Source organism: Ictidomys tridecemlineatus, chromosome 10 (assembly GCF_052094955.1).
Source record: "Ictidomys tridecemlineatus isolate mIctTri1 chromosome 10, mIctTri1.hap1, whole genome shotgun sequence".
Lineage (NCBI taxonomy): Eukaryota > Metazoa > Chordata > Mammalia > Rodentia > Sciuridae > Ictidomys > Ictidomys tridecemlineatus.
Genome location: NC_135486.1, coordinates 26,950,307 through 26,978,128, shown reverse-complemented (window position 1 = coordinate 26,978,128; position 27,822 = coordinate 26,950,307). Strand labels below are relative to the sequence as shown.

General features: G+C 42.7%; 1 protein-coding gene across 7 annotated transcripts; it reads right to left on the bottom strand.

Annotated features, from left to right (window-relative positions):
* Positions 1 to 2,101: 2,101 nt before the first annotated feature.
* Positions 2,102 to 24,080, bottom strand: Lhx9 (LIM homeobox 9). 7 transcript variants are annotated; one of them, XM_078022535.1, is made up of 8 exons: positions 23,157 to 23,722; positions 22,955 to 23,067; positions 22,612 to 22,684; positions 17,151 to 17,269; positions 14,990 to 15,192; positions 13,505 to 13,860; positions 7,347 to 7,549; positions 2,102 to 3,064 (listed from the first exon to the last, which is right to left on the bottom strand). In XM_078022535.1, exons 3-8 carry the CDS (start codon positions 22,637 to 22,639, stop codon positions 3,008 to 3,010), a joined length of 966 nt encoding a protein of 321 aa, XP_077878661.1. In that variant the 5' UTR covers positions 22,640 to 22,684; positions 22,955 to 23,067; positions 23,157 to 23,722; the 3' UTR covers positions 2,102 to 3,007. The 7 variants fall into 7 exon arrangements, with proteins under 7 accessions (XP_077878661.1, XP_005330446.1, XP_021585569.1 ...); XM_021729894.3 differs by lacking the exons at positions 2,102 to 3,064; positions 23,157 to 23,722 and adding exons at positions 3,504 to 6,118; positions 23,856 to 24,080; XM_078022533.1 differs by lacking the exon at positions 2,102 to 3,064 and adding an exon at positions 3,504 to 6,118 and having other exon boundaries at positions 23,157 to 23,742.
* Positions 24,081 to 27,822: the final 3,742 nt, after the last annotated feature.

The window sequence follows — 27,822 nt, the reverse complement described above, 5'->3', positions numbered from 1 at the left end:
AGAACCAGGTAAAATGAAATAGATATCTTCCCAGAAATTATTCAAAATAACATATTAGCTTAAATTTTTAAATTATTTTGAAAATAAGAAAAATCATAATGTTATTCTGAAAAAAAATGCTATAAGGACAAGTAGGTATGACTTTTAAAATGCTTTAAATCAATAGCAAACCATAAAGAACGTAACTTTATATTTTGACGTTGTCTATAAAGCAAAGTATTGTGCATCAGAGGGGCTTCTTTTAATTACAATATTCTGAATTAATTCCCCTTTAGAAAAATAGAAAATTGATCCACAGGCCAATTCAGAGTTTATCTACATGCTCAGTGCATATGCTTTGAGTATTTACAGTGCATTTCTTCAATTTGAGCTGAGTCCAAGTATCCTTATTTTCCCCTGATGTCTAAAGACCACAAGATGTAACAGGTATTGAATCACCTGGAAAGCACACAATCTTTCTTCCAGTAAAGCTAACTTTGTTTATAACATAGTTAAAAATTAAACAGCAGAACTCCATAGAAAATTAGATGTTCATATTTATCTTTCATAACAACAATATTATCCCCAAAATTCTCTTTAAGAACCTAGAATGTCATGACTCCAGATTTCAATTTCAGAACTTCCCATTTCTAACACTTTCCATCACAATGCCCTTTGCAGGCAACTACAATAGAAAATGAGATGAGGTTTTTATATCTCTAATAAAAAAAATTTTGACTCCAAAGAATATATATCAGATTTCACTGGGATTTTGTTCAATAAAGCTATTTAGGTTTTAGGTGATGAAAAGCCTCCAAAATTTTAAGGATATTCGCTTTGGTTTCTTTATTATGAAGTTTTATTCTTATTTGAGGTATCAAAAACCTATATATTTTTTAAGTCAGCATTAAAATGACTGTTTAACCAAAGGTCACAGACACCAATTCTGAATAAAGCTTTTGGTGCCCAAGATCAATTTACCAGAAGTTAGACTAACCCACGAATTGGGGAGGTAGAAGCCGTAAAAACTTGGTACCCTGTCCCCATCAAAGAAGCCCACATTCTCCCATTCCATGCTAAACAATTAGTTGGCATTTGCAATTGCCCAGCCCCAAAGACTGCTGAGCATCATGGGAAAGCATGATACAACTCCCAACTCAGCATCACATGCTCTTTTCTTTTCCCACTCACATAATTAGTGCTCCTTTCCTTCGCTTTTAAAAATGTGCCTGTTTCAAATTTGTATTATTTTTTTCAGATGTCTAATTTCAGTTACGTTCTTTCCCTCTTTGGTCTCTTCCCGAATTTCACATTCCAGACAAATATTTAAAGGTCTGTAAAACCAGGCAAGTTTCCAAAATATTTCTAAATGAAACTGCTATAGGTGACAGAGCAGGGAAAGAAGGCAAAGCTTATAGGACAAAATTTTGAATAAACTGGCTGAAAATGTGTTGGGAAATCTATCTAGGTTGCTAGAGCCATGGGTGAGGTTTCAATGAGGCATAAACATTCAAGTTGCTGACAAAACCAACATGTTTCATGATCACTCAAAATAGTCTGCTTGTCACGGTGCATTGCTTTATTATTATTATTAATAGTAGTAGTAGTAGTAGTAGTAGTAAGTCACTGTTTCTCTTAAATTATTTTCTTTTTTAGTATTCAGGAAGTGAAAGCATTTAAGAAAACATTCAAAATTCTGAGAATATATGTAAGTGAAATATTTAATGTCTGTTTTTCATAAAAAGTTACATCATTTACATAGGGTTCATTTGTATATAATAAAAATTTCATCATAATGAAAAATTTTCTGGAAAGTATTTTATATGTTAATTTGTTTAACATATGCTTTGGATTTACAACTAAATAGGAATAGTTTAAAAAATTCTTTCTTCAAATACTCCCTTTAACAATTAAAAAAACCTCGTTTCTAAATATTTGTTTTACTTCCCACTTGCTCCTTTGTTTTGTAATAGCATAAGTATCTTGAACTATGCAAAGACTGGATCTTTTCATAGTTCAGAACATATTGTACACTTCAATAAATCTGCTCATTGCATAGCAAACACGTAAACTCATAGAGAATCTATAAATTTTACCCTAAAAAAGTTGAAATTTTACACAATAATTTATACTGAGTTTTATTTATGTTGTAACTTGGGTTTGCTTTTTTATTTTTAATACATGTGTCAGTAGAATACAACAAATGAAAATAAGTCATGAAAAAATAAAGAAAAAAAAGCAAGTAAGTAATTTTACCCTAGACTACCAGAATTAAACTTCATTAAATTGTTTGGATTTTTTCCTAACTATAACAAGTTGTGAATGTACTGTGCTGCCTCCTTAAGACAGTGTTCAAAATTAATTTCAACAGTGTGTGTTTAATATAAAGTTAACTATGTTTGCATCAAATAAAATGTTTATTAATGAAAGCTATTTATCATACAAGAAACAGCAAAGATAAGTCATCATTACAGAGATGTACACTAGAGGTGACAGATGTAAAAGTGCATGCAGAGACTTCTGTTTAAAAAGGAAGTAATAAACAATAATACTAAAATTACTGGGGTTTGATCCCTATACTCTTAAATGAGTGATAGCTTTTCTTTGAATTTACAATTGGAAAAATGCCATTAACAGATAGGACTAATACACATTAGCAAGCAGGAGAAATGAATGTTTTTGGACTTTATTTTACAGTTATTGTTGCTTGACAAATGTGTGGGAATTTTTTCAATAATAATTTTCTTCAAATATGGGGTGGGCATATTACTGCCAGGTTGCTCTGGTTAATACAGGTTTATCTAGTGTTTTTAAACCACATAATTTTAAGCCTTCATTTGTGTTAGACATCATAAAGAACAGAAGTTTTGTTAACATTCAATAAATGACATTTATGTCTCACTCTCTCTCTCTCTCTCTTTTTTTTTGGCTCAATAAGTTTTTAAATGTATGATTATCATAACCTAATAGTGTCTTTGTCTTCACTGCAGTGGATTTCCGATCAAACTTTTCCCCTTCTTTTAATACTTTAGGGAATTTTCAAACGTCGGGATGTTTGGCTGTAATGCCCCAAGATTTGTTCTCCCTGAAAAAAATCATAGTGACAATTTATTAACTACAGAGCAACTTGGCTTTTAGGGGTCTGCAATTTCTATTTAGATTTACAAATATCCATTTGTGCTCAATAGACCTAACATTAAATCTTAATCATATTTAAGGTTTCTTTTCATGCAATTACTTTATCTGCTAATTTTTTTATTCTGAAAATTGGATTGAGTTAAATCCGTGGGGCATTACTTGTATTATAAGCACATATATTTAAAGGTACTTCAAGATTGATTTACACTGCATATGCAATGGTGTGTGCATTTAATATGAATCAGAAGTTTGAAAATTTAAAAACTGGTTGTATGTTTGAATATTTAAAAAATTTTCCACTACCATTTTAATGCCTTTTACATAAAGATATTGAAAACACACTAGAACAGGTAAACTTAAATAAAACTTATGGGAAATAAAACTCCTTAGATTCAAAATGGTTTATTCACACAAATTTAATAGGATATATCACAATTGTTTGGTCCATAAATATTTAGGGGAAATAGTTTCTATACAATGCATTTATCAATAAACAAAGAAACATGGACAATTTTGCTAGACCACTTACTGTACTATAAACACGAAGCTCAATATATAAGATTATTGAATTTATCAACTATATTTGAAAGAGTGCACAACTGCTTTCTATGACATGTTTGTCCCCTCTAACAGGATACACCATAAAAAGAGTTTCAGAAATAAGAGGTAAAACAGTACAAAACTAGTGAGGTGTCAAAAGGGCTTAAAACAGTTAATTTAACAAACAACACATATAATCCTGATTTTTCACAAACTTACTTCCAAGTTATATCATAAGGCACATAGGAGAACTGAGTTATAATTAGTCTACTTAATAAAGTAGATCTATAGTACCATATATTGTTCTGTCAAAGAACAAAATTTATAAGTATCAATATTTTACCTGTAAAAGTGTATTAATAAGATCTCAGCCTTACCAAGGTTGTTTGGTCTGGTTAGTGGTAAATGCCCAAAATGTAATAGAAATATGAAAAGTCAAGATTTAAGCTCCATATAAGATGATAACCACACTTGCTAAATATATAATGGCAATCACACCTTTCTTCTGTTACAGTGTTAACTTATCTTCCATCATCTTTTTTTAAAAAATAAGCTACTTTCTGTGCTAATTTTCTAAAGACCCTGAGCAAAAGTTACAATAATGCACTTTAATGTGGGCAGTGAACTGTCAATATGTAACCACACATTTATACAGCCAGAAGGACACCTTTAAAATCTATTAAACAGCCACTCAGACCACCAGAGGAGATTTAAGGGGTCCAAAAAAGTGGAAAATATGTGCAAAGTTATTCTTAACAATCCACTAAAGCAAGACATATATCTTGACTTCTTTTTTATTTTTTTAGGAAATCCACAATCTAATTGGTATTTAACTACAACAGAAGCATATAGATGAACATTCACCACTGCCCAGACCATTAAGATTTTACCTTAAATTAAAAGAAAAAAAAAAGCTACTGTAAACTAGGAAATATATTCAGATCAGCATCCACAAGGCTTCTGAGTTTATCTACTTTAAGACTACTAATTTCAAATCTCTAATGCCAGAAAAGTTTGTGTGTATGTGTGTGTGTGTGTGTGTGTGTGTGTGTGTGTGTGTAAGATACATTAATCAAACTATGCAAAAATAAAATAAAGCAAAACAAAACCAAAGAATTCTCATTGTTGGTGTTAAGTTTACTGAGTTTTTTTTTAAAGCATTATTCATAAACAATGCCAGATACAATATCATGGTACAACTGAAGCCAATTAATAGAGATATTAATTAAATCATACCAACTTTTTGACTTCTTAAAAAATCATATTTTGCTTATTTCCATTTTCCCTAGGAAAAAAGGTAAGGTAGAAAGAATATTTTCAGAGTTGTGTTTGCTGTTGTCAGTTGATTTTTCTTTTAGCTTTTGGAGATCAAAAGTATAGAATTTCAAATTCTATGTGGAATTTTTATAGGAGTTTTACAGGGAGTTTAAGTATTTTTTAAATATTGAAGAAACAAAGAATTAAGTAAGAAGGTTTTTAGGTTGTACATCCCTACAAGAAGGAAAAGTCACATTTGTGGAGTAATTTCCCACCTAACTAATCAATGCTATTTAAAATTGTTCTTATTAATGCTTTTGCTTAATCATATTCCTTATTTGAATCAAGAATTCAAGTAAGAAATAGCAATACTCAATACATTCTTTCAGTTATAAAATTTTAAAAATGTCAAGTTTTCAAAATTTCATAATCACATATACAATTGCAAGATTTAAAAAATAGCTAATTAATTACCTGGTTCATTATTAACCTAATCACTTAAGCAGGAATATGATTATTTACCCACATAATATCACTCTTAACTTTTTTCTTCGAGATTCTGGAAATAAGTAACATACAATTTTAAGAGGCACTTATTAGAATGATTCAAAAGCTCCCCTTACCAATTGAAAGACCTAATTGCTTAAAGGAAAAAAAAAATTCCAAATACACTTTGTAGACAAAATATGTTCACTTAAAGGAGACAATACTGTAAACTCATTTGCCAAGTGGCTGCAGATGCTACACACCAAGCTGTTATTTTTATTCCCCAAATATTTTGTGGATTAGAAGGAAGAAAAAAAAAGGGCTTGTAAATAATAAAATAATAATAATTAGAAGAAGAAGAAGAAGAAGAAGAAGAAGAAGAAGAAGAAGAAGAAGAAGAAGAAGAAGAAGAAGAAGAAGAAGAGAAGAAGAAGAATTTAAAAAGAAAAAAAAACCAATGTTAGAAAAGGTTCGTTAAGGTAGTTTGTGAGGGGCTTCCGGATTCGTGGCTGTCCATGTTAGAGGTCACAGATGTCACTACAGTGATAGTGGGATTGGTCAGGTCTGTTAAAGTGGTCGCAGTGCCGGGTGGAGTGAGAGCGCCGCTGTCTGCTGAGGGCGGGGCCGGAAGCGACGTGCCATCAGCTTTATCAACACCCCCATTCTCCTGCCGCAAAAGGTTCCTTCTGAATTTGGCTCGTGCGTTTTGGAACCAAACCTGCAAACCAATCCCAATTGATTTCTTTACCGATGTTTATTTTTATATATTTTTTTTCTCTCTCTCTCTCTCTTCCTTTCTCTCCTTTTTTTTTAACTTTTATCTTTTATCTCTTTTTTTTTTTCCTGATATATTTCTTTTAAATATAATTGTTTATTTTTCTTGAGAGGGAAGGGGTGCTTTCTCATTTTTTCCTCATTCTTTCATAACATAGTAACTCAAGTAATACTATATAGATTTGTTCTCTCTACTGCATGTGTCCCCTCCCAGCATTAACCAATGCCACTTGGGACAACTGATGCTCACATGGAGATACCATGAAATGAAAGCACAGAGATAAATCAGGGAAGATATGCCCTCATTCCTCGCCTGTTGTCTTATGAGAACGAGGAGAAGCAGGTCGGCTAAAACTACTGCAAAGTAAGAACCACTCATAGGAAGTGAACGTCATTTGAAATAGAGTTTAAGATATCCCTGAGTCCGACACCCAGTAAGTATTTTTCACATAGGAAAAACTCTTCCAGGGCCACAGACCCCAAATAGCCAGAGACTACAGTACCAGAATTAAAACTGTCTGCTATTCATCACTGAGAAATGAGAGAAGATCACAGGAGACTCACGGCAACCCATTATAATATCATAGCCTTATATTCTTACCATGATGAATTTGAGGAAGCGATTGGACAGCAGAACTAACTCCCACTTTTTAATAATGGTTTGTTAAAGTGAAAAAAAAATATTTGCTCCAATATTTGCTGAGATACTAGCATAACTTTTAGCTTTGGGGCAGTTGGGGGGAAAGCCTGCCTGAATTTGGAAAGTCGTAATGTGAGAGAGGCTGCCAAGAACTCAATGGAGTAGGACAGTGCTAGCAGATCCCTCACAAATCAGCGCACTGAGCCTAACATGAATGGAAATCTCCAGAGTCATGTCTTGTGCAAATGACAACACTTGCATTTGCACAGGAGTGAGGCAAGCTGAGCTGGTTTTGGAGACCCATCTCCCTATCTGTAGGGAGAACGTGGTTGCATCTTGTAAGACCCTGGATCTCTCTGAGTACCCTCCAGGAAGCCCCTGCAAGTCTCAGTTTACCCTCTAGGGAAATAACTAAGATAAACTAAGAAGAAGCAGAATAGGAAATAGCCACATCAAGCCAAGCGGGGAAGAGAACTATTTACTGGCAAGGGGATGGGAGATGTATGCACAGCCAATGATGGAGGTGTCTTACCTGCAAAACTCTTTTGGTCAGGCCTGTTTTCTGAGCAAGTTGCTTGAGGTCCTTGGCATCCGGATTATGGTTGATGGCAAAGTAGGATTTCATGGTCCGGAGCTGGTGGTGCTTGAAGGAAGTTCGCATGCGCTTGGTCTTCTGAGAGGGTGGATAAGGCTGCTGGTCCCGGTCCAAGTGGTCTGCCTCATTCTCATTACAACCTGTTACAGTAACAGGGGAAAACAACTACTCAGTGGAAACTCCTGCATTAATGGAAATGACGGTGGGCTAATGACACTGTTATGATAATAAAGTGACAGAGAAAATGGCTGTCAACTCAATTATGAACAATCTCTAGACAAAAAGAAAGAACTTAATTGCTACCAACAGCCAAACTTGTCTGTTGACGTGGACAAAATAAAAATTTACCTAAGAGGAAAAAATATTAGATAAATCCTCCCTTTTGCTTGATGGTTGGTAAAAATCTTTGGGGAAATGAATAAACCCTAAGTAGGGCACAGGAGAGAGAGACAAGAGCAAAGGGAAGAAACATATTTACATATACCAGCACCCCACTGCCCATATCTATATCTTCAAGACTGGACAATTTGAGACTCTACATTTTTTGTTTGTTTCTGCAAAGACATGTAATTATGTGAAGGCACAGCTTTTTATCAGAAAAGACATGGAAAACAAGTATTTCACCCCTCAAGTTTGAAGTTTTCTGAGAACCCACCAACTAAGGAAGAATTTAAGTCACTTATAATTTTTAACATTTTTCATATTCCTAGAGCTTTCTAAATGAGGAAGAGGAAAGTGGTTAAAAATGGGGAGATGTTAGAAAATAAATATTTGCAAACTTCTTATGTAATCCTAAGAATATTATGTTGGAGGGCTTTCACCCATAACTGATTAGCATAAAGCTATGCCAGGAAGAAAATACTGTTCCCTTGGAGTTATTCTAATAAATATTTCTGAAAGAAAATGAGCCCAGACTTCTCCTCACTCAGTTTATGCCTGAAGCATGCCCCACAGCTCACAGCTGAGAGGCACTGATGGTGCGTATTTCCAGTCTCACGTCTTGGTTCCTTTTGCTCTGGATGTGTGTGTGTGGGATGCGATGTGTACCACTGGCTGGGCTGGCAGAGAGAGGGTGGCATCTTCTCTTCCCTTGGAAAGCTCTTTTGGACACCAAGGGCAAAACAAATCAGTCTTTGAAACCAGCTAAAAAGTCATCATTCCCAGGATGTAAAGCTGCACATTTAAAAGGTCATTCCAAAAACCTGCTGGCTCTGTATAGGAAATACGACTGCAGAATGAAAACTTTTTGCTAAATATTTGCAGATTCAGCCAAATTTGCAAATTCAAGCACATGGTAATTTTTTTCTTTAAGCCCTTATTTCATGTATGTATCTGATACATATTCAAATTTCATCATTCTGCATTTTAATGCATTATTTTAAAATCAACCTGGTCATGTCACTCAGAAGAGAAAAAAAAATGAAAGGGGGTGGGGAGTACCAGTATCCTTCCAAAAATCTCCAGTACCCACAAAAACAAACAAAAAAAGTGAGGCATCTCTTAATACTAGTTTTTTTTTTTCCTTCAGCTTACCAAAATGTTATCTGCCTGCTTGCTCTGGTTAGAACTACTTTTTTAAACAATATCTAGCACATTTGAAAATATCAAGTTGAACAGTCATCAACAGAGACCAGCTGCGTACAAATCTCGTTTGACAAGAAATTATCCCTGATGTAATAAGACTAAGCAGGAACTAATGTCTCCTAGGCTTGTATTTCCATGAGATATATACATGGGAAGACACACTCTGCAAAGCACAGGTGAGTTCTTTTTGGGAAAAGACTGTATCACATTCACTTCTGGAACTCCCGAGTCACACAGTGGGATAGAAACTCAACAAGATTCAATCAAAATTTAAAATGCTTTGTTCATCAATAAAATTACAAGCAAATGCAAAATCAAAATTATCTGGAAGGAATCCAAATCCAATATATACATTCAAATGTAAAACATAAACTTCTTAAGCCTGCCAGAAATGGTAACATATACCCAGAGATAGCAGAGAGAATATACTTTACATTTTACCCTATTTCAGCCCAGTGGGGATATGTCAGGTTCAAATAGTCTATAGAATTGTACCTTTATATCCTCAAATGGATGAAACAGCAACTCATGACCTACTATAAAACCATACTTATCTCCAGTAAACTGAACCATATTTCACAGCCAGATTATAAATGTACCCACAACAAAATGGACAAAGAGGAACACAATATCATCCATGGCTTCTTCAAATAAGAATTTCATTCCTATCGTAAGTGAGTAACTTTTCCTGAATGACACATCAAATTGAAAATTACACTTGGGACAGAAGCCTTAACTTAAATAATTCCCTTATCCATTCCTCCTCCAACATGGTAATATTTCTTAGAAACAAATATGATTCCCAGTTTAGCTATATAATCACTAGTCTTTAAAATGAATTTTATTAAAAATAATTGCAGTAATATTTGATGAAATTGCTTTCCTGAATATGTACTCTGTGTCCATTATTGCTGATTTAAAACTCAACAGAGCATTTTAGTGCATTAATTATAATTGTAGAGCTTGTTTTCACATGAAATATACAATTCAGGGTATAAAAAAGATAGGTTGTCAGGTCTTTCTTCAACAGATATTACTACATACAACTTTCATATGACTATGTTTTCACTTACATATACAACTTAATAGAGCAATATATTTTTCCACGGAGTAATTCAGTTCATTTTCATAAATTATTTGCATTTAACTACAAATATATTATGTAAACTTGCAAATGATTGTGTTCCCCCCATAGCCTGTTTCTAAAGTTTTAGGGGTATTTTCCTCTCTGGATTAAAAATTGTCTCAAACTTCTACCTGTAAATACACATCCAGAATTGCTAACATTAATGAGAAGATATAAATATTTTATTTTCAGTCACTTATGAGATGGTCACTTACATCAAGTAAGTTTATGTTCTTCTGAAGGTTTGTAGCCTTCTGAGAATTAACTGATTCCTGAGAGACCACTAGGGGTCAGTGCCAGGCTAATTTAACAACAATCGGGAACTTCAGAAGTTTAGGTAGAAAGAACCTAAGGAAAAAAGGTTCTAAGGAGTGGCCAAGAAATGAGTCTCCTCATTAATGATAAATTATCCAAACAGGACCTGTCTATCCTAAACTAATTCTTCTCACCCCTGGAGGGCTTTATTCCAATCCAGTTTTCCAGATAAATGTTCCATGTCTCCTTCGAAAATATCTGCCCAATTAATTTGCACAAAGAAGTATAAACTAAATTAGGAAAAGTCTCATTAAAAGGAATTTGCCTTATGTCAAGAACTAACTGACCTCTACAAGTTTCATATCTTCTTTAAGAATCTCTGAATGATAAATATGTTTTGCATACATATTTTTTAAAACATATCTCTAAATTATATTGCATTTCATATCAACGTTCCCCTAAATTAGGCTTGTTTATAATTAAGCAGAAATGGTGATCTAAAATTCAAAGGAGAATAAAATAGTGAATTAAAACTGTGGGTCCGTTTTATTTCCTACATTTTCACATAATTTTAACTTACTAAGGGATTTCTTTCCCTAGTTTTGTAACAAACTGGCACCAGATTCATAAATACTATTTTAAATTTTGTGTGTGTGGGGGGGTAATGTCTGATCAGGCATCTTAAAATTCCTCTAGGTTTATTTCTAACTAATTTTAACGAATGTATACTATTTACTCACATCTCTGGGGAAACGTCCAGTAAGGATGGAGTGGATATAGTTGAGTGAGTGATGCACAAACGCTTCAGGTTAGTGGGTCTGAGCAACTTTTCTCTTTCATGAGTAAGACTATCAACTTTCTCAACAATGTATAGCAGCACTAATTTGCAAACTAAAGATCTAAGTAGTTCAGAAAGAGGTTTTTCGTTCTTCTTAGGAAATGTATATGTATTCTAATTCTCTTCAGAGAAGTAAGAGAAGCTAAATTCTATTGTTCCTAAAGTTTCTCGGATCTTTCAACATAAAGTAAGATTCAAGGCAAAATCAAATTTAGCTAATTAGATTAAATAAACTAGAGAAAAGCCAGACTTGCCCACAGTTTAGCTAGAAATCTCCACCCTTCTGGACTTTTATCAGGCTGAGAGATTTCCTCTGTCCAAGGGACCAGCTAGTTATGTATGAGTCCATCTCTCTCTCCTCTCGCTGCCCCCCACCGCCCCACCACCCCACTGCCTCTCTCTCTCTCTCTAATTAGGGCATTAAGGCCTTGGTGAGTGGCTTGAGATTCCAATGTCATCTTCAATTAATAAAGAACAATTAGTGCCTTGCCTGTCCTGCCCCAGGGACCACGCATCAAAGGACATGAAGTGTGTGCACCAGGCAAAGTGGCCCCTAACCAAAACCTCTGCCCCAGCGCAGCAGGGGCCAGAACAAGGGTGCGGTGGGCTGTGTCTGCCAAAGATTGCCGAAACCTAGTTCTATGCCCACATTCCTCATGCAAAACAACCTTGGTGAAAAGAGTCCCAGGAGACTGCCAGCCCTTTTGCCTTGGTCCACAGACCCACTGTCCTGCTAGGGACAAAAGCAGCTTGGATGGGCTCTGCATTCCCATTATCCCTGAGATGACACCCACTGCACCTGCCCAAAAGCATTTCTCCTCTGCATTTGGGAGGGGAACCCCAAGAGAGAAGCTAGGAGAGGGCTGAAAGAGTGCCTGCTAATCCCATGTGGCTTCCTCTGGAAACTCTCCTAGTTCCCATGTTCACACTGGCTGTGTGACCTTAAACAAACCACCTAACTGGCTGAGCATCATTCCTTTATCATTAAGCAACAACATCAAGCATCACACCAGATATAAGGGCTGGAAGAGAAAAAGCACGTGTGATTTTGCTTCATGGTTTGCCAGGGTATCTGGGGTGGTCATGATTATGGAGTTGCCACAGTTAGGTGGTTCCCAAGATTCCTCTCAGGAGAATGGTTTCCCCTGGTCTGAGACTCCTGCTTGCCATGATTCCCAGACAGGTTTGGGCCTGGGCCAGGGCCAGGGTCAAGGCAAAGCAAAGTCAGAGAGTCAAGGTCCTTAAACTCCCCCAAACTGAGCCAGGACTTTCTGGAATCCCTTTTCCCAGCATTTGGGACTCACCAGAGGAACTTCTGTGATACTCAGTGTAAGATAATGGTCTTCCAGTCCTGTCAATAGAGTCACCTGGGGGATGGAGGATGGGGAAAGGCTACCAAAAATGGGAAACTGATGTATGTGTGTGAGACAGACTGATAAATGATAGGCATGCCCCTAAAGCAAGGAGGAAAGTGTGCTCTCAGCCTGTTGCCTGCACTTTGTTTTTAATTAAGAGAGGGGGGCTGGTGAAGAACAAAAGAGCAGCCTGAGATACTACTAAGCCTCCCCAGTGGGCCTGCCCTGGAGCTTCTTTCCTTTGGCTGGGATCTGGGGTCTGGATATCTGGATGGTCTATCACACAGGGAATGAGTAGGCTGGATGAATACCCTGACCTACCAGAGGCTCAGGCCAGCTCAGCCGTGGAGAGTGCTTCCTACCCCTACAGCTGCTTTTTGCCAAAATCAGGGATTCAGTTTTTCAACACTTGCCAATTGTGTTGCTGATTAAGTTTGGGCTGGTGACCACAGCCTCTGCCCCCTCTAGACAGACTGGGGTTAGGCTCTGAAGTTTTGGGTCCCCCCCCCCTTCAGTATTTAAGAAAACCTCATCCAGGATCTATAATTTGGCTTCCACAAAGGAATTGCCTTGGGGCTGTTTTGCTCCAACTGGGAGCCAGAAACTAATGGGCTCATTAACTAATGGGCAACAAGGATTTGGCTCTGCCTGTTTGGGGGAAATCACTATAGCCCCATAGTTATAAATGTTTTTTTTTTTTTTTTTGCTGCAACCTTAATAAAGTGTTGTCTCTCCTCTCCCACTCCTTTCCTCTTCCTTCCTCCTTCCTCTCTCCCTTTTTCTCTTCCTTCAGATTGAGAGGAAGTTGTATTGAGAACATGGGTATTTTGGACAAAGTACCCTCTTTGCAGGCAGATCTTGAAAAGGGAAGGGGCCTTATTGAATCCTCCTGACAACCTGGTGACCAGAGCTTCATTGTGTAAGGATGCCTGCCCACCTGAGTTGTAATTGACGATGTCTACTCCCAGCGCTGGGCTCTTCCTCTTCCGAGGCCGCCCCTTCTGCACCGTGCCGGTGCCATTGAAGTAAGGCAGGGCCAAGCCGCCACTCTTGGCCGCCAGCTCCGTGTAGCTCATCTGTGGAGGATACTCCCCTTGCAAGAGGGTCTCGAAGTGGGCGCGGCAGTACACCAGGCTGTCCTTCATGCCGAAATGGTCGCCTGTGGTCAGAGTCTTGTTGCAGGTAGAACAGGTGAAGCAGCTCAGGTGGTAGACAGAGTCTCGGGCACGCATGACCATCTCAGAGGCAGAAATGCCAAGGTGGCAGCGGGCACATCTCTGCACAGAGAACCTTCTGGAAGGAAACAGAGGGGTCAGGGTACTTGTTGAACTAAGGACAAGCCACTTCCACATGCAATACCTGGGTTTGGCTGCAGTAGTCAAAGACTGAGATTTGGGAGGGCTCTAGTAGGACAAGTCACTGGGCCCACTTTCGACATCAATTTATTTGCTCATTGACCTGTTCTAGTTCTGGTGAACCAGGACAAAGATCCATATATTAAAGTCAGAAAATTGGGTACTAAGCTTCAGTTTCTTTCTCTGCATCTAAAGAGAGAGAGAGAGAGCAAACAAAAACCTGCAGTAGCTAGTTCACAGCACTATTGAAAGAATATTAAATTGCAAATCCAAGTGAACAGCTTCATTGACTACAAAATAGTCTTGAATGAAGGTATTATTATTATGCCTGCACATTTGAGCATGCCTGAAAACATACAGCCAGCCTCGGGAAATGACAATTTTGTAGAGAAAGGTTATTCTTCTTTAACCGCCTCCCATCTGCTAAGTGCTGAGCTAGGTCACCTATACATAGTTCTGTCTTTTCCAATCCAGAAACAACTAGAAAGAATCAATAAACATGCCTGATGCTGAATTTTCTCTCTAGTCTAGTGTTAACTAGCCGTAAAGGGAACTCGGCAACTGAATGACTTGGGTTTTGGCAGTGGGATTTATTCCTTTTCATAGTCATTTACAAGGTCATCTGCCACCCATCCGATTGCTGCTTCCCGGGCCACCAGTTCAGTTCCAAGGCACCAAGTTACTCAGTTTGTAGTAAGCGGGAAAAAAATCGAAAACAACAACAAATAAACAAAAAAACAAAACCACTCAAGTCTCAGATAATTAACTGAGACCAGCCCATTTACTCTAACCCAGATTTCACCCTGTTCTGTCAACAGATCTGGGAAGAGAAGGGAGTGCATGGTAGTCACTGATAACTGCTCTAGCTAGACCTTAGGTGTCTATTGTCATCCATCCTCACCAGACATCCAGGGGAGTGCAGCTTGAAGGCATGTGCTGTAAATTCCCCCAGGTCTGGAGAATGATAACAGTACCCTGAAGGGGCAAAATGTGGAGGATGAAGAGGGGACTCCAGAATCGGGCAGGTGCCCCCGCCCCCGCCAGGAAGGTGTACGTGCGGGGAGTACCTGTAGTAATCCTCCTTGCAGTAAATGCTACCGTCCTTGGCGAAGCAGGTGAGCTCAGATTCCAGAGCTAGCTTACATTCACAGCACTTCAGGCACCTCAGGTGCCACTGTTTGTCCACGGCCAGTAGGTAGTACCTGTCCGAGATCTTGCCCCCGCAGCCAGCACACAAAGCCGGCTTCTCGGGGCTGAGAGGGGGCATGCCCTGCAAAGCAAGCACACACAAGGCTGAGGAGAACGCCTGGCGTCGCCGCACCATGCGGGATTCCCCGCTAGGCTGCGCGAATCCAGGGCGCAAGCTGAGTGCCGGAGAGAGGCTAGGGTCAGGGGCCACAGCTCAAAGGCAAAAGTCGGGAAAAACATTTGCAATTTCTATCTTTGCGGCTCAGTTATCTTCCAAGTTGGCATGAACTGGCATCGGCGCGTCCTCGTACTATTACAAAACTAAAGACATACCAACCATCCCAATCCTAGCTTTAAAAGAACGAAGAGCCTATTTACTATAGTTTGGTGAGTGTTGTCAAATTAGAGATAATTACAAACTTCAAATTGTGGCTTTCGAAAATACAAAAAAATCAAACGGAACTTGTAATTAGGAAGTGAAAAAGAAATTTAAACTCGCACAGATTGTATTTGCACAAAACAATAATATTGCTATTCGGTTTCTCTAAATTTGTACAGACGAAACATTGAAATCAAAAGCCAGGGAGAGAATATAATACCCGTGCTGTTAAATTAGTCAGCTTTGTTTTGGTTGGGATATATTTAGCAGATCCTACTGTTTCTCCATTTTCAGAATGTTTGGTCCTGTTCGTGCTAAGAGTGTGAAGTGACTGTTCCTAAAGAAGGACCAATGTCCAGATTCCTATACACAACTCCTCTTTCCCTGGCATCAGCATAAACACAAGAGAACTTTGTCCTGAAAATCTGGTGCTCAAATTAAGCTTCCCACCTGGATCCTAACTCAGATAACCAAGATGTTAAGCTCACCTTGAGGAGCCCAGCCTCGGGTTTGGTTACTGCTTTTTAGTTTTAAATAGAATAACCACAGAAGGAAACAAAGAGTTATATCTGGATCTTTCCCTCAATATTAGCAGAAATGAATTGGACTTCCACACTATATTTTGCCCGACGTGGAAAAATAAAGTTTCCCCCTTTACTCCAATTAGGGGACCACGCTGAGTTAGTGTTGCAAATGTAGACAAATGCACACACTGTATTTGATGCGACCCAAAACACCACTGGCCGGGCATGAGCAGTCAGTCTCCTGGGGAAGTTTTAGCTACAATTCTCGGTGTGATACAAGAAGGTCTACACAGCACAGTTTGGCTGGAATCATTTCCGGAGACTTCCAGTTAAGTTTTCTTTCTCCGGGTTTATAAATGGGAAAGGAAAACATTTAGATTACTGGTATTTTTTAAGAGAACATGACTTTCATTATTACCAATAATAATAACAGTGGTATTTGATTACTTCGTTTAAGGGTTAGAAAATTCTTGCTTTGGACTGGGTGCCTCGCTCCTCATCATTTTTAAATTTTCCCCTACACACGTCACCCGCCCAGCCCGGGAACCAAACGCAGTTCTGCATGGATAGAGGAACTGAGCCGGGATGCCGAAGACAAAAATCTCTGGGTTTGGGGTGCCAAACCCTGAGAGTACTGACAATTGGAAATGGACCGGTCGCTTCTGAGTATACTCCAAAGGCCCGGTCTTCTGGTCCAGAGACTAAGCTCACCCGGGCTCCTTCTTGGCTGGGACGCCTGGGCAGCAAGCGGTCTGACTACTGCCTGCGCCGTTTGCCCTCGGGGCTGCGGGATCCTCGCTGGGGAGGTGCCTGGGAATTCGGGGAGACTAGAGAAAGGAGTTGGTAGATTGCAGAAGAGGACGCCCCTCTCTTTCCACTCCTGACCGCCCTACTTGCTCGGGAACAACTGCGACAGAGGGAAATGAGCTTGGGGTTTAGTAGTAAAGGCATTTCAAGTCAGAATGGGAACTTTTCTTATCCCGGCAGAGCTAGGTAGACCGGCGAAAACCCAGAGATCTTCAACGAAACGTCCCTACGACGCACCATTCCCAATCTCGCCAGGCCAGGGAATGGAAGTTCGTTTTAACCGAGCGCGCAGGGGCGCTCGGCTACCGCCAGCGAGGGGCAGTTTCTTACCGCGTCGCGGCCGTTGAGCTGAGTGCCTTTAGCCAGACGGGCCTCGGTCTTGGATCTGCGCTCCATCTCCTCCATAATGCCTTGGATGTGGCCTCCGGAGATCCCGTGGAAGAGCATGGCTGGGGGGCGGAAAGGACACGAATTGTCTTCTGCTCGGCACCCCACTATTTCCATAAACACACACCCGGGGTTCTCAGCTCATCCGAGTGCTGGGGCAAAAGGGACCGCAGAGGGCTGCGCGATGTTGGAACGCAGAGGCGCGCGGGGACCGAGGGCAAGAGGCAGAGAGCAAAGAAGAAAGAGTCAGACAAAGTGAAAATAGGCCTACTTGCAGAGGGAAAGAGGGGGGGAAAATAGGCGGGGTGGGGGGACTCTGGCGTCTCCCTGAAGGAGATGTGCAGAAAACAAACAAACACGGGCGGAGGGGAAAGGCGAAGGCGAATCTTACTGCTACGAGAGATCGAGTTACTAATGGGAAACAACTGCGGGGGGGGGGGGAGGAAAACAAAAATCTGGTGAAGAAAGAAAATAGTTTTGAACACAAAGAAAGAAGACGAAGTGCTATTTTCAGCGGTCCCTGGCTGCTTGCAAGTTCCCAGTGCCTGTAGGTTGGGTTGGGGACTGCTCCTGCCGGAGCTGTGTCCAATTTGTTAAGAGACTAAAGCCAGCCCATTTTTGATAATTTAGTAGGAGGAGTTCTCTCCCTGGAGCTGCCACGGATTTTTATTCAGACAACAAAGACCTGTCATACTCCTCTCAACCCCCTGGTGATGGGCAAGCAGGGACAAACATTACAAAGGGGTGGGGGGATGGGGCAGTAGGAGGGGGGCATTTACCTCCCTATAACACTCGCGTGCGCCCGGACACACACACACACACACACACACACACACACACAACCACATATCGTTCCAAGAGTTCTCAGTAGTCGTGTTTTAAAGAGGAAAGGAGTCCTTGTTTTAAAAGGGGGAAAGGAGCTGTTATTGTCCCCGTCCTGACTCAGGAGGCAGAGAGTCGGCCTATTTGATCCCAGTTCAAGATCGTACCCCAGCTCAGGGCACACAGAAAACCAGCTCAAAACTTTGGGTTTCCTTCTTGTGAACTTCATCCCCAGTCTACAAAACTGTCAATATATAAAGATTAGGCAGGAATTCGAGCCCCTCACTGGGGTGGAGAATTTAGTGCATGTTTCTTTTCTTCCCAACCCCTCTGTCCTCAGCTCATCTTTTAGAAGCAGTTGTCTGATAGTTCATCTCTTTGCCTCACCTTCCTGGGAGACCCGACACTACCAGGCACTGGCGCGTCCTCCAAAGTGAAAAGGCGCTTAGAGAATCTTTCTGGAGTTTACTTTCGGCAAAATATATATATAATTTTTCTTTGATAAATTAGAGTGTATGGGACAGGGCATAAACTTGTACACTCGGGTATACAGGATGATTTACTCTCTTACTCAAGGTCTGAAGGAAAACTGCTGAGATTCTAATGTCCCATTTGAATCTTGTCATCGTGGGCAGGACTCTGGCGAGCTGGGCGCCTGCTCCGGTAGAACTGCGCGCCGGCCCCTGTGCGTGCTGTTCCCACTACCCTCGCAAGACAGGGCACTTGTAAAACTGGGCGCACCGCACACTCCGGAGGGTGTGAAAGGGACTCCTTGCTGTGGAGGAGGGGAAGGTGAGAACTGACAAGCAGAATGGCAGACCTGCTCCTCACAAGAGGTGGGATTGTTCTGTCGCTCTCTGTTCCTGTTGGCGGCGGCCCCTCCCCGGCCCCATTAAAAAGTGTCCACAATACTCATATATTGTCGATTCATTCAAAAGGCTAGAGGCTCCTCAGGGGCCCGAAGCGGGGCTCGGCGACAGGAACCAACCCCGCCTTAACCAGAGAAGGGAGCCCCGCCGCTCTTCGCTCCTTGGGTCCCTGTAGCTAGCCTGGGTTTCCCACCACTCCCCGCCAACTTGCCCAGGAACATCGGAGCTTAGTCTTGGGCACATTTTGGAGATTTTAGAAGAGCCAACCGCTTCCATTCCATCACCCTGGGAAGCCCGACATAGACTGTAGCCAAATCAAGAAAGATTAAGGGAGAGAAGTAGAAAGGAAAAGGGGAAGAGAGGAAGAAAGAAAAAGCAAGCATGAGAATGAGAGAGAAAGGAAGAGGAGGAGGGAAACAAAGGAAAGAAGGAAAGATGGAAGAGAGGAAGGAAGGAGAAGAAAGGAAGGAAGGAATGGAGAAGAGGAGGAAAACACCCTCAGCAGCACCCTGACTTCCTGTCCCAACGCACCGCCATCTGAGACTGCTGGAGTTACCTCTTCCATGAAATCCAAGACTCTGTTGCTTCCCTTCGGTTTTTTTTCTCAGGGTCCAAAATAATGTTATTTGCAGATTGGACACTTTTAAGGTCCTCTGGGTGCCAGAATACAGCTCATAAAACACAATTTCACACAAAAAATGAAGCCAATCAAGTGAACTAAGCTGGAGACACCCCCTTACTTTGGCAGCCCTACCTGACAGCAGGGCGGCTATTTACTGTAAGTAATGTAATTAGCCCCTTTGGATGGAAATCAATGAGCTTTTCAAACCCACGTGCACACAGGAAGGGCCCCCAAGGAGGGGCTGGGCGCAGGAGCCCTTTCAGAGACAGCAGGTCCACTCACAAAGGGGCAGATTGCCTTACAAAAGTCAGCAGCTAAACTGACTGAGAACCTGAGAAGGAGGAGAAAGAGGAGGGGTCTATCAGAAGAAGAACATTCAATTAACCCATGGAATCTCCAAACAAAGTAAATGCAGAACCTCAACCCACTCTGTCTAGCTTCTGCACTAAATCCCTCCCCATTCGAAATAAGAGTAGTTGGAAATAGGTTTGGTTATTGTTGGATTTTGGTCCTGCTCAGCAAGAACATTAAAAAAGAAACACCAAGGCACTCTTGTAAGAGACAAACTTTGAAGACTTCATGAGGGAAAAGCTTAACAACTCCTGGGAAAAAAAAAAAGTCAGAACTTTGTGAAATTTCCAGGGAGGCCAAACATAGAAGTCCTGCAAGCCCTCCAATCATCCACTCATTCATCTATTCAACACATATATTTAAAACATGTATTAGTTACAGGCAGGGCAGAGCACCTCCAGCAAGCAGCTTCACAGTTGAATCCTAGGTATGATGGCTCTTTCTTGTAAAACTCAGGTTGTATGTTCCAGCGCCCAGTGGGATTTGCTACTTCCCATAAAGAAGGGAACTGCCAGGATTCTTCCTGTTCAGTGAATGCAGGAAGTCTGTGGAAAGCTGGGGGTGAGGCAGGGATCTGTTGGAGTTTGGGAGGTCCTTGTTAGTTCTGTGGAACCACTGGCAGTTGCTGGAGAAGAAGCCCAAGGGAGTTGGAGGTTGGCCTACTAATTGAAGTAGGTGTGTCACCTGGAGTATCCTAACATTTTTGTCTAGGAACCCTGAGATTGTTTGAGAGCCCTTCCCTTTCCCTCTCCACTCTCAAAGGACACTGAGCATTTAAATAAGGAGAGCATCTTTGTAGCTTTGCACCCTTTTACCCCTCAATCAGGAGGCTGAGACTGGCAGCAGCTGGGGAGGAAGCATTCCCCCTTTTCACAGCTCAGGAACTGAATGGCCGGCAAGTGTTCTATAAAAGTTAGAGTGCTAGATTTTATCATTTCTTGGGCTAAAACCCCACCTCCAGCAATGGGACAGGTGCACTCAGGTTCTGTCTGGCCCATATCCCCAATAGGATTTCGAGTCTCCTCTCTGAGTTCTAACCACTATTACAAGGAATGGGGTAGATCCCTAGCCTGGCGCTGTCCTCTCACTATTGGACATCCCCAATCCACTAGGTTCTTTTTCCTTTCTTCTCCCATCTGATTAATGCTCCCACATTCAGGAAAATGAGAGGCTGGGCTCAAGTGAGACAGCAGATTTTGAATTAATTCTAGATTCTAGAATTTCCATTAAGGTCAACAAAACTAGGGCACACTTGTCCTGGGCTCTGGCAATCCCACCTGGGAAAAGAGTCCCGATAGAGTCGAACTCCCCAGAGGGGAGAAGAGAAGTAAAAAAGGATGTATGGGTTTGTCCTGGGAGAAGATGAGGTTTTAGGGTTGAGGAAGGAAAATAACTCAGTAAACATGCATCTGAGAGCATAGTTGACTCAGGTCTCTTTAGACCTGAATTTGGAGACAATGATTCTGTGTTCCTAAGTTTGAACAAAAAAGGGAAGTGCCACCTTTCCCCCAGATTCTATTAAGAGCCCTTCTGCTCTGAAAGGTGAAACTCTTGAAATCCTGTCCCGCCTTTAGCATTGTCGGGAGTACCTCAAGGGCCTCGAGAAGTCAGCGTCTTATTGAGGGCAGAAACTATGCTGAGCGTAGTGCCACGCGGCCTCAGAAGCCCCGACGACTGCTCTGTGTTGGAAGAGAGCAGATGGCCTGGAGGTGCCCGGGCCTCTCTCTCCAGAGTGGAGACAGAGATTCCTCTACGTGCAAACCTTCCTCAGACCAAGGTTGGCAGATCCCGACTGGTGCTGCCTCCCAGGTGCCCCTCTGATTCAGTCCTGCTAGAGTAGCCTTGGTCAAGAGAATGGGAGTGAATCAAGCAGAGCTGGCGCTGGGAGAGTTCCGCTACCTAGAGAGGGGAGCCCGCGGTCACAGCCCAGCGGCGCACCTTTGCGTGCTGCTAGCTCGGCTGGACTCCTGGGTCAGGACCCTCAGGTCTACACTCTCTGTGCCCATTCATGTCCTCAAAGCCACCCACCAGCTGCTTGCTCCCTTCAAATCTATGTCCTCCTTGGCCCCTGAGGCTTTTTTCCAACAGGGCTACTGCCAAAGCTAAAAATATTGCGCTTCTAGAATCGGAAGCCCTTTTACCTGAGATTTGTGGAGCCACCGGCTATCACCTTCCCCATTCCCCGGAAATAAAGGGGTAAATCCTACACTGCCTCCCTGGAGATGACGCGCAGAAACCGCTGCGTTGGAATAGGACTGAAAACAACAACAACAACAAAAAGGTGGGTGAAGCCAGTTTTCCACCCTACAAGGGTGGGAATGGGAGTCTTTCCAGCCCACCTCCCATCAGTTTGATCAAGGAGACGCCCCCAGCAGCTCAGCGGAGTGTCGGGAGCGATCCCCTCACATCAGTGACTACTCGGGACTCTGTGGCACCGTGACCTCTGCCCGGCGCCCAGAACACCGGATCCTGAGGAAAATCAAAGACATTCATGAGAAAAGCAAAAGGAAGAAAACGCCGGTTCAGGATCCTGCCCTATCAGGACAGTGAACAAGGGTGTGTATTTTCGAGCCTCCAAACCCCAGTTTAATTTTTTTTTTTTAAAGCAAGCACACATTCTTCTTCGTTCCATTCAACAAGGCACGCTCACGCGCGTGCACACACACGCACACACGGTATACATGCCAGCCCAAGAAAAGGGCAAGGAAGATGAGAAGGAACCTGGCATATGAAAACTCACCTGCCTCTAGAGTAGTGCCGTTCAGCATTCTTAGAGCAAGAGGAGTTGATCACGCAGTTAAAAGGTGGTTGCACTGGCAAGGGAAAGGGGGAAAAAAAAAGCCGTGCGTCAGCCGGGCAGCACCGCCTGGGTCCCCCAAGCACCTCCTCCCATCTGGTGGGCGCGTCGCAATCGCTGGTCCCGCCGGAGACCTCAAGTACGCGTCGACTTTGAGCAAAGCCGGACTTTTCTGGGTTAGACTCCCGAGACCACCCTGGAGCTCCCGGCGGGCCCGGCGCACTCAAAGGACTGAAAAGTGCTCTGCCCGGGCAACCCCCCCACCCCCGCCCCATCCAGATCTTACCTTAATATCCAGATGTCAGATATTCCCGCCAAGAATTGGGTCGTAGAGAGCGAGCGCGGAAGGTGGCGGCCAGAGGTACCGGCCAGTTCCCACGTCTCTCGCAGAAGGTCCCCCTGTTAATTCAGATGAATAAATCAACTGTTGGATGAAAATTATTATCTCTCCGTGTCTCTCTCCAAAGAACTGACCCGGAATCCCTCACCTCTGACCCTCAGCTCCCTCCACCTGTCTTTTATTTTCTGTTTATGCTTTCAAATCGGAAAGCGGAGGAGGAAGGAATGAGCAGAGGGCACAGACAGAGGCGGGCTAGCGCTGGGACGCACGCTTCCGAGGCTCTGTTCCGCCCTTCCAGCCTCTCAATAATCAGAGGAGGTGTTAATGGAGGACTCGGCGGTAACTGAACCTCATAAAGCCGAGAGCATCTTGAGACCTGGGCGCAGCCGGGGCTGGAGTGGGGGGCTGAAGTACCGCAGCGGGCCCTGGACTTCCGGCCCTCCAGCCAGCCTTTGCTTTCCTGGAGCTGGTACCCAAAAGATGCTGCCGCCAGCTGGTGCCTGCATAGACGGTGAATGGGCGGTAACTCCTGCGGGAAACAGGGCTAAACCATTGATCATTCACCCACCGCATCCCCGCCTTCCCCTCCCAACCTTTCCTTGACTCTCCACTCTCCTAAGCTGGACATCGTTAACCGAACATGTTGAAGAGTATTTTGAGCTCGAGGGCGGTGTTAGTGACCCGGCCAACCCAGGGGCCCCGGGCCTCTCTCCAGCTCTAGCCCCTAATAGGGGGCGGGGTAGCGATTAATCTTCCGGGAGAAAATAAAAAAAGGCACTTAAACCCTAGCAGACGAATATTTGCAGGGACGCAGCCAGACACCGGACGGGGCGGGGGGCCATGTTACCTGGTCTCAGGTTCCCGAGGGGCTGCGTCGCCCCGGGCGCAGTCAGGCCGCTGGAAAGTGGAGGGAGAGTCGCGAAGCTAGGCCTCCGGTCAATTCTTTACCCACTCCCCCACCAGGTGCGCCCCTCACAGCCGGGGATGGGGAGGCGCGGGGTATTACTAGGCTCCAGCGCCAGTGGGGAAGGGGGTGTGAGCAGTGAGATTGGCAGCTCTAGGATGCTGGTCGGGATGATGGTGCCGCCCTTCCTACCCGCCTTCCCTACCCGCCTTCCCCCCTCCCCGGGTGCCATCACAGCTCTTTGGCTGTGCGTGGGCCATGGGCGCGAAGGGCCAGGGGAGCGGGTGTGCCTCCTAGAAGCTAGCAAAAAAACTGCGTGGGATTGGGGGCGACACGTGGGGCGGTGTAGGGATGGAAGCCAGCCAGCCCCGTAAGCTTTGCCAAACAGTTTAGACGCGTTAAGGGACAGAGCATGAAGCGCGAATCCGAGCCCCCTTTCCATTCCAAATCCCGAAATGTCTGGCTCAGAGCACCGAGGGCAGAGCCACTTTTTTACCCGAACACTTGTCTTCACTAACTAGTCTTGCTAGCCAATCAGTCCCACCTTTTAGGCTTCCCCGCCCCCGACTTTTTTCTTCCATCCTCGCCTCCTCAGCTCTTTCTTTCAGGATGCCCTTATCTCGGTCAGGTCAGTTCGCAGCCAGGAGGGGCCAAGACTCTGGGTTTCAGCTTCTAAGTTAGTCAAGGAGGTCATGGAATGGATGAATGGCGACACCCACCAGAAAAGGAAAACACTCTAGTCCTCTCAACTCATTTATGCCCAAAGCACTGTTTTTAAAACTCTTTGGGGGTCAGAAACTGGTTTAGATACTTTACAATTATGTGGATTCACACACACACGTACACACTTAAGTGCACACCAAGGCTTACACTTCAGAATACAAATCGGATGGGAGGATGTGGTAGTTACAGATGCTCCAAATGCCTCTAGAAACCATAATTCCTGACTTAACATTCTCTTTTACAACATAATTCCAAGAAGGAGAGCCCTAAGACTGTCTCCTGTCATCAGCCCAACCTCAAAACTGTTTGGGAGAGAAGGGTCAACACAGCACCCACAGGGGCACATATCAAGGCATCTGGAAGTCCAGGGTGTACTGGACATTGTAGGGCCAACACAGTCTCTGCCTAAAGATAGTTGTAGGTTCTTCCACAACCTTTTTTTTTAATCAGGTTCTACAGATGTGATCAGAAAGTTCACCATCCCACAACACCTATAAGTACCTGTTTTATTTCCCCCCTGAAGGGAGAGAATAGTTTTGGCATCCAGGAGTACCTCTTAATTGTTGCAAGGTAGTGAAAAATAGCACTCTGTTTTAAATTCTCTACGGTGACAGATGTCAATCCACAAACTCAAGCCCTTGTTGGAATGTAGAGAAGATGAAGTAGCAGTTACAGACAAGAAAGGAGATAGAGGTTCTTTCTCCTCTGGCCACCAACTGTGTGGTCTCAAAGTGCTCAAAGGAAATCAGCATACCAAAAGTCATTCATTTTGAAGATAGAGAGCCTCTTTCTCTAACCTTATATGGAGAATCAAATCTAAGCTCCGCTAGGTTCTCATGGTGGAACTGTGTATGTGGAACAGACTTTAAGAAATCCTTTGGAGAAGCAGCATTTCACTGAAACAAAGACCTGAACCAGGCCCAGAGAGCATATTGGGTTTTCAGGGCCTGATCTGTTCCACCACACCCTGAATTTTATTAGCATAAAAGCCCCCTCTTCTTTCCTTTGAATAATCTGTGGGGACAGTGCAGCTTCCAAAGTGTGAAGAGTGCACATCACCATTCACTTGCCAGAAGAACTGCCCAGGACAGGGCCCTTTTCCAGTTAAGGGAAGAAGTACAGCATCAGAAATCTGTTCCCACCCCTACCCAGGAAACCCCCACTTCTCCATTCTTTGGTGTTAGAAACAATATGGAAATCAATCCCTTTGATTTATTATACCCTGGGGGGAAGGGGGAGAAGTCTCCAGAAACCTTGGAAGTGACCAGCACCAGAGTTTATTTAAATGGGGAAGTCTCTGTTTCTTGGCATCCACATGTGTTTGTATATACACACCTAATAAGAAACCTGAATTTTTACTTTACAATGTGTGAATACAATATAGCTTACAGCTCTTGCAGTGAGGCCTATTTATGTGGCCATATTGTGTTTAATGTGGGGGCACCCGCCCTGCTACCACCCCTGATGTGTGGTTCACATGCATCTCTCCAGAACCACTGCACACTTCAGACCCTTGGACAAGATGCAGGAAAGAGAAAGACTATCCCTTCCTGACCCCACTCCCTGACCCATCAGCAACTTTGCTGTCTTGCCAGCAAGTTTGAAATTCTGCCAGGAAGAATTGCCAAGGTCCCACATAAGGGTCCTTGATGATTTCTGATTTTTTTCTTGGGCCACTTCCTTTTTTCAAGGAGTGCTCTGGAAGGAAGAAAGAACTGTTTGTGGGAAGGGGGCATCCTAGGAGTTACTTCCACCTACCAAGAGGCTTTCTCAAAACACTGCCCTATGTATAGGGCTCTTTTCAAAAGAACTACTTCCTTTCCTCCTTTCCTAGTTCTCTAGAAAGATGGCCTTTAAAAACTCAGTTTCTTTCTGTTCTTCCCTTTGGGGCTACTGAAGAAAGCACTATCCTTCCTACAACCAGAAAAAAAGCCTTGTTAATTCTCCAAATCTGGCAGAAAAGGGGGGAAATATCTGGTTGTTTTCTAACCTAAGAATGGAAAGGAAATTGGCTCCCAGAAATCCTTCTGCCTTTCTGGAAAGAGTAACTATCTTCACAATCACGATGCTGATCACCTTCTACTCCCTTCCGCAACATAATTTGAGGAGAGGACAAAACAGGCCAAAATCACCAAACTTCTGTATCCAAGGAAGTTACTGACCTCTCACGTGGCCCATGGAAAATATTGTTTGGGGTGCCATGGTTAAGGCATCAGCAGAACTAGGGCATGAAAAATGCCACAATATATGGAGGCAATTTAATATTAGACATAAAAAACAGAGAGCCATAATTAAGAGAAACATTGAAATCACTAGGCTTCTTTTCACATGTTGTACAGTTAGGAAAGGCTTTTATTTTGAATTGAGTATAGAAGGTACCAGGGCCCTCTGCTTCGAAACTGAAAGCCCTTGGGGCCACAGGCCAGCCTGAGGTAGACCCCTGAGGTGTTCAAGAACTGTTCAGATTCAGTGTAAGGCTCAATGAAGGTCAGTTATGAGTAAAGCCAGCCTTCCTAGTAGGCGGCAGCCTCATTTTACTGAATGAATTCCATTAGGCAGAAAAGGGTCTCTTGGGGGCTGCTATCCTCATGGAGAAGCTGAGATGGTGTGAAAAGAACAGTCCCTGGGAGCACCTACTCAGCTTGGAGACTGACACTTCACAGGGGCATCACCACAGTGAACAGAATGAATGCAGCTAATAATACATTCTAAGATAAATTTGCCTAAGAAGTATCAAAAGAGATGGAGGAGGAAAGGATGGGGGAGGGAAGAAAGAATGGTCTAAGTGTGGCATCTTCAGCGGCCTGACCCCCAAGTCACAATGATTTAAAGTTTTCATTGAAGGAACAGATGGAAGATGAGAGCATTTCTTAATGCAGGATGGCACTTCTTGGGCACTCATATGCTGCACAACATAACATTATATCAATCTCCTTATAGCTCCAGATATAAATAAAATGAAGTATGCACTGTTCTATTTGCCAGCAACCCCCCTTGGATAGTAACACTGATGAGAAAACAGTAGGAGAACCAAGGCTAAGAAAAATCAAGAGCTACTCATGTGACCCAATTGCTACTTTTATTTAATAGAACAGTCATTATTTTCTTTCTTCAACATATGTGTCTGATAATGAAGCAAAAAGAAAGGAAAATAGTTATCAATGTGCCACTTCAGAAACACACAACA

Bases quoted from the DNA above. Each gene is read 5' to 3' on its own strand.
- Lhx9 (XM_005330387.4), bottom strand. From the start codon at position 17,324: ATGGAAATAGTGGGGTGCCGAGCAGAAGACAATTCGTGTCCTTTCCGC. The intron at 15,193-17,150 runs GTAAGAAACTGC...CTTGCTTTGCAG, and splicing joins AGCTCAACGGCCGCGACGCG to GGCATGCCCCCTCTCAGCCC. The intron at 7,550-13,504 runs GTGGGCAGGCAT...TTACTGTAACAG, and splicing joins CATCGTCAATTACAACTCAG to GTTGTAATGAGAATGAGGCA.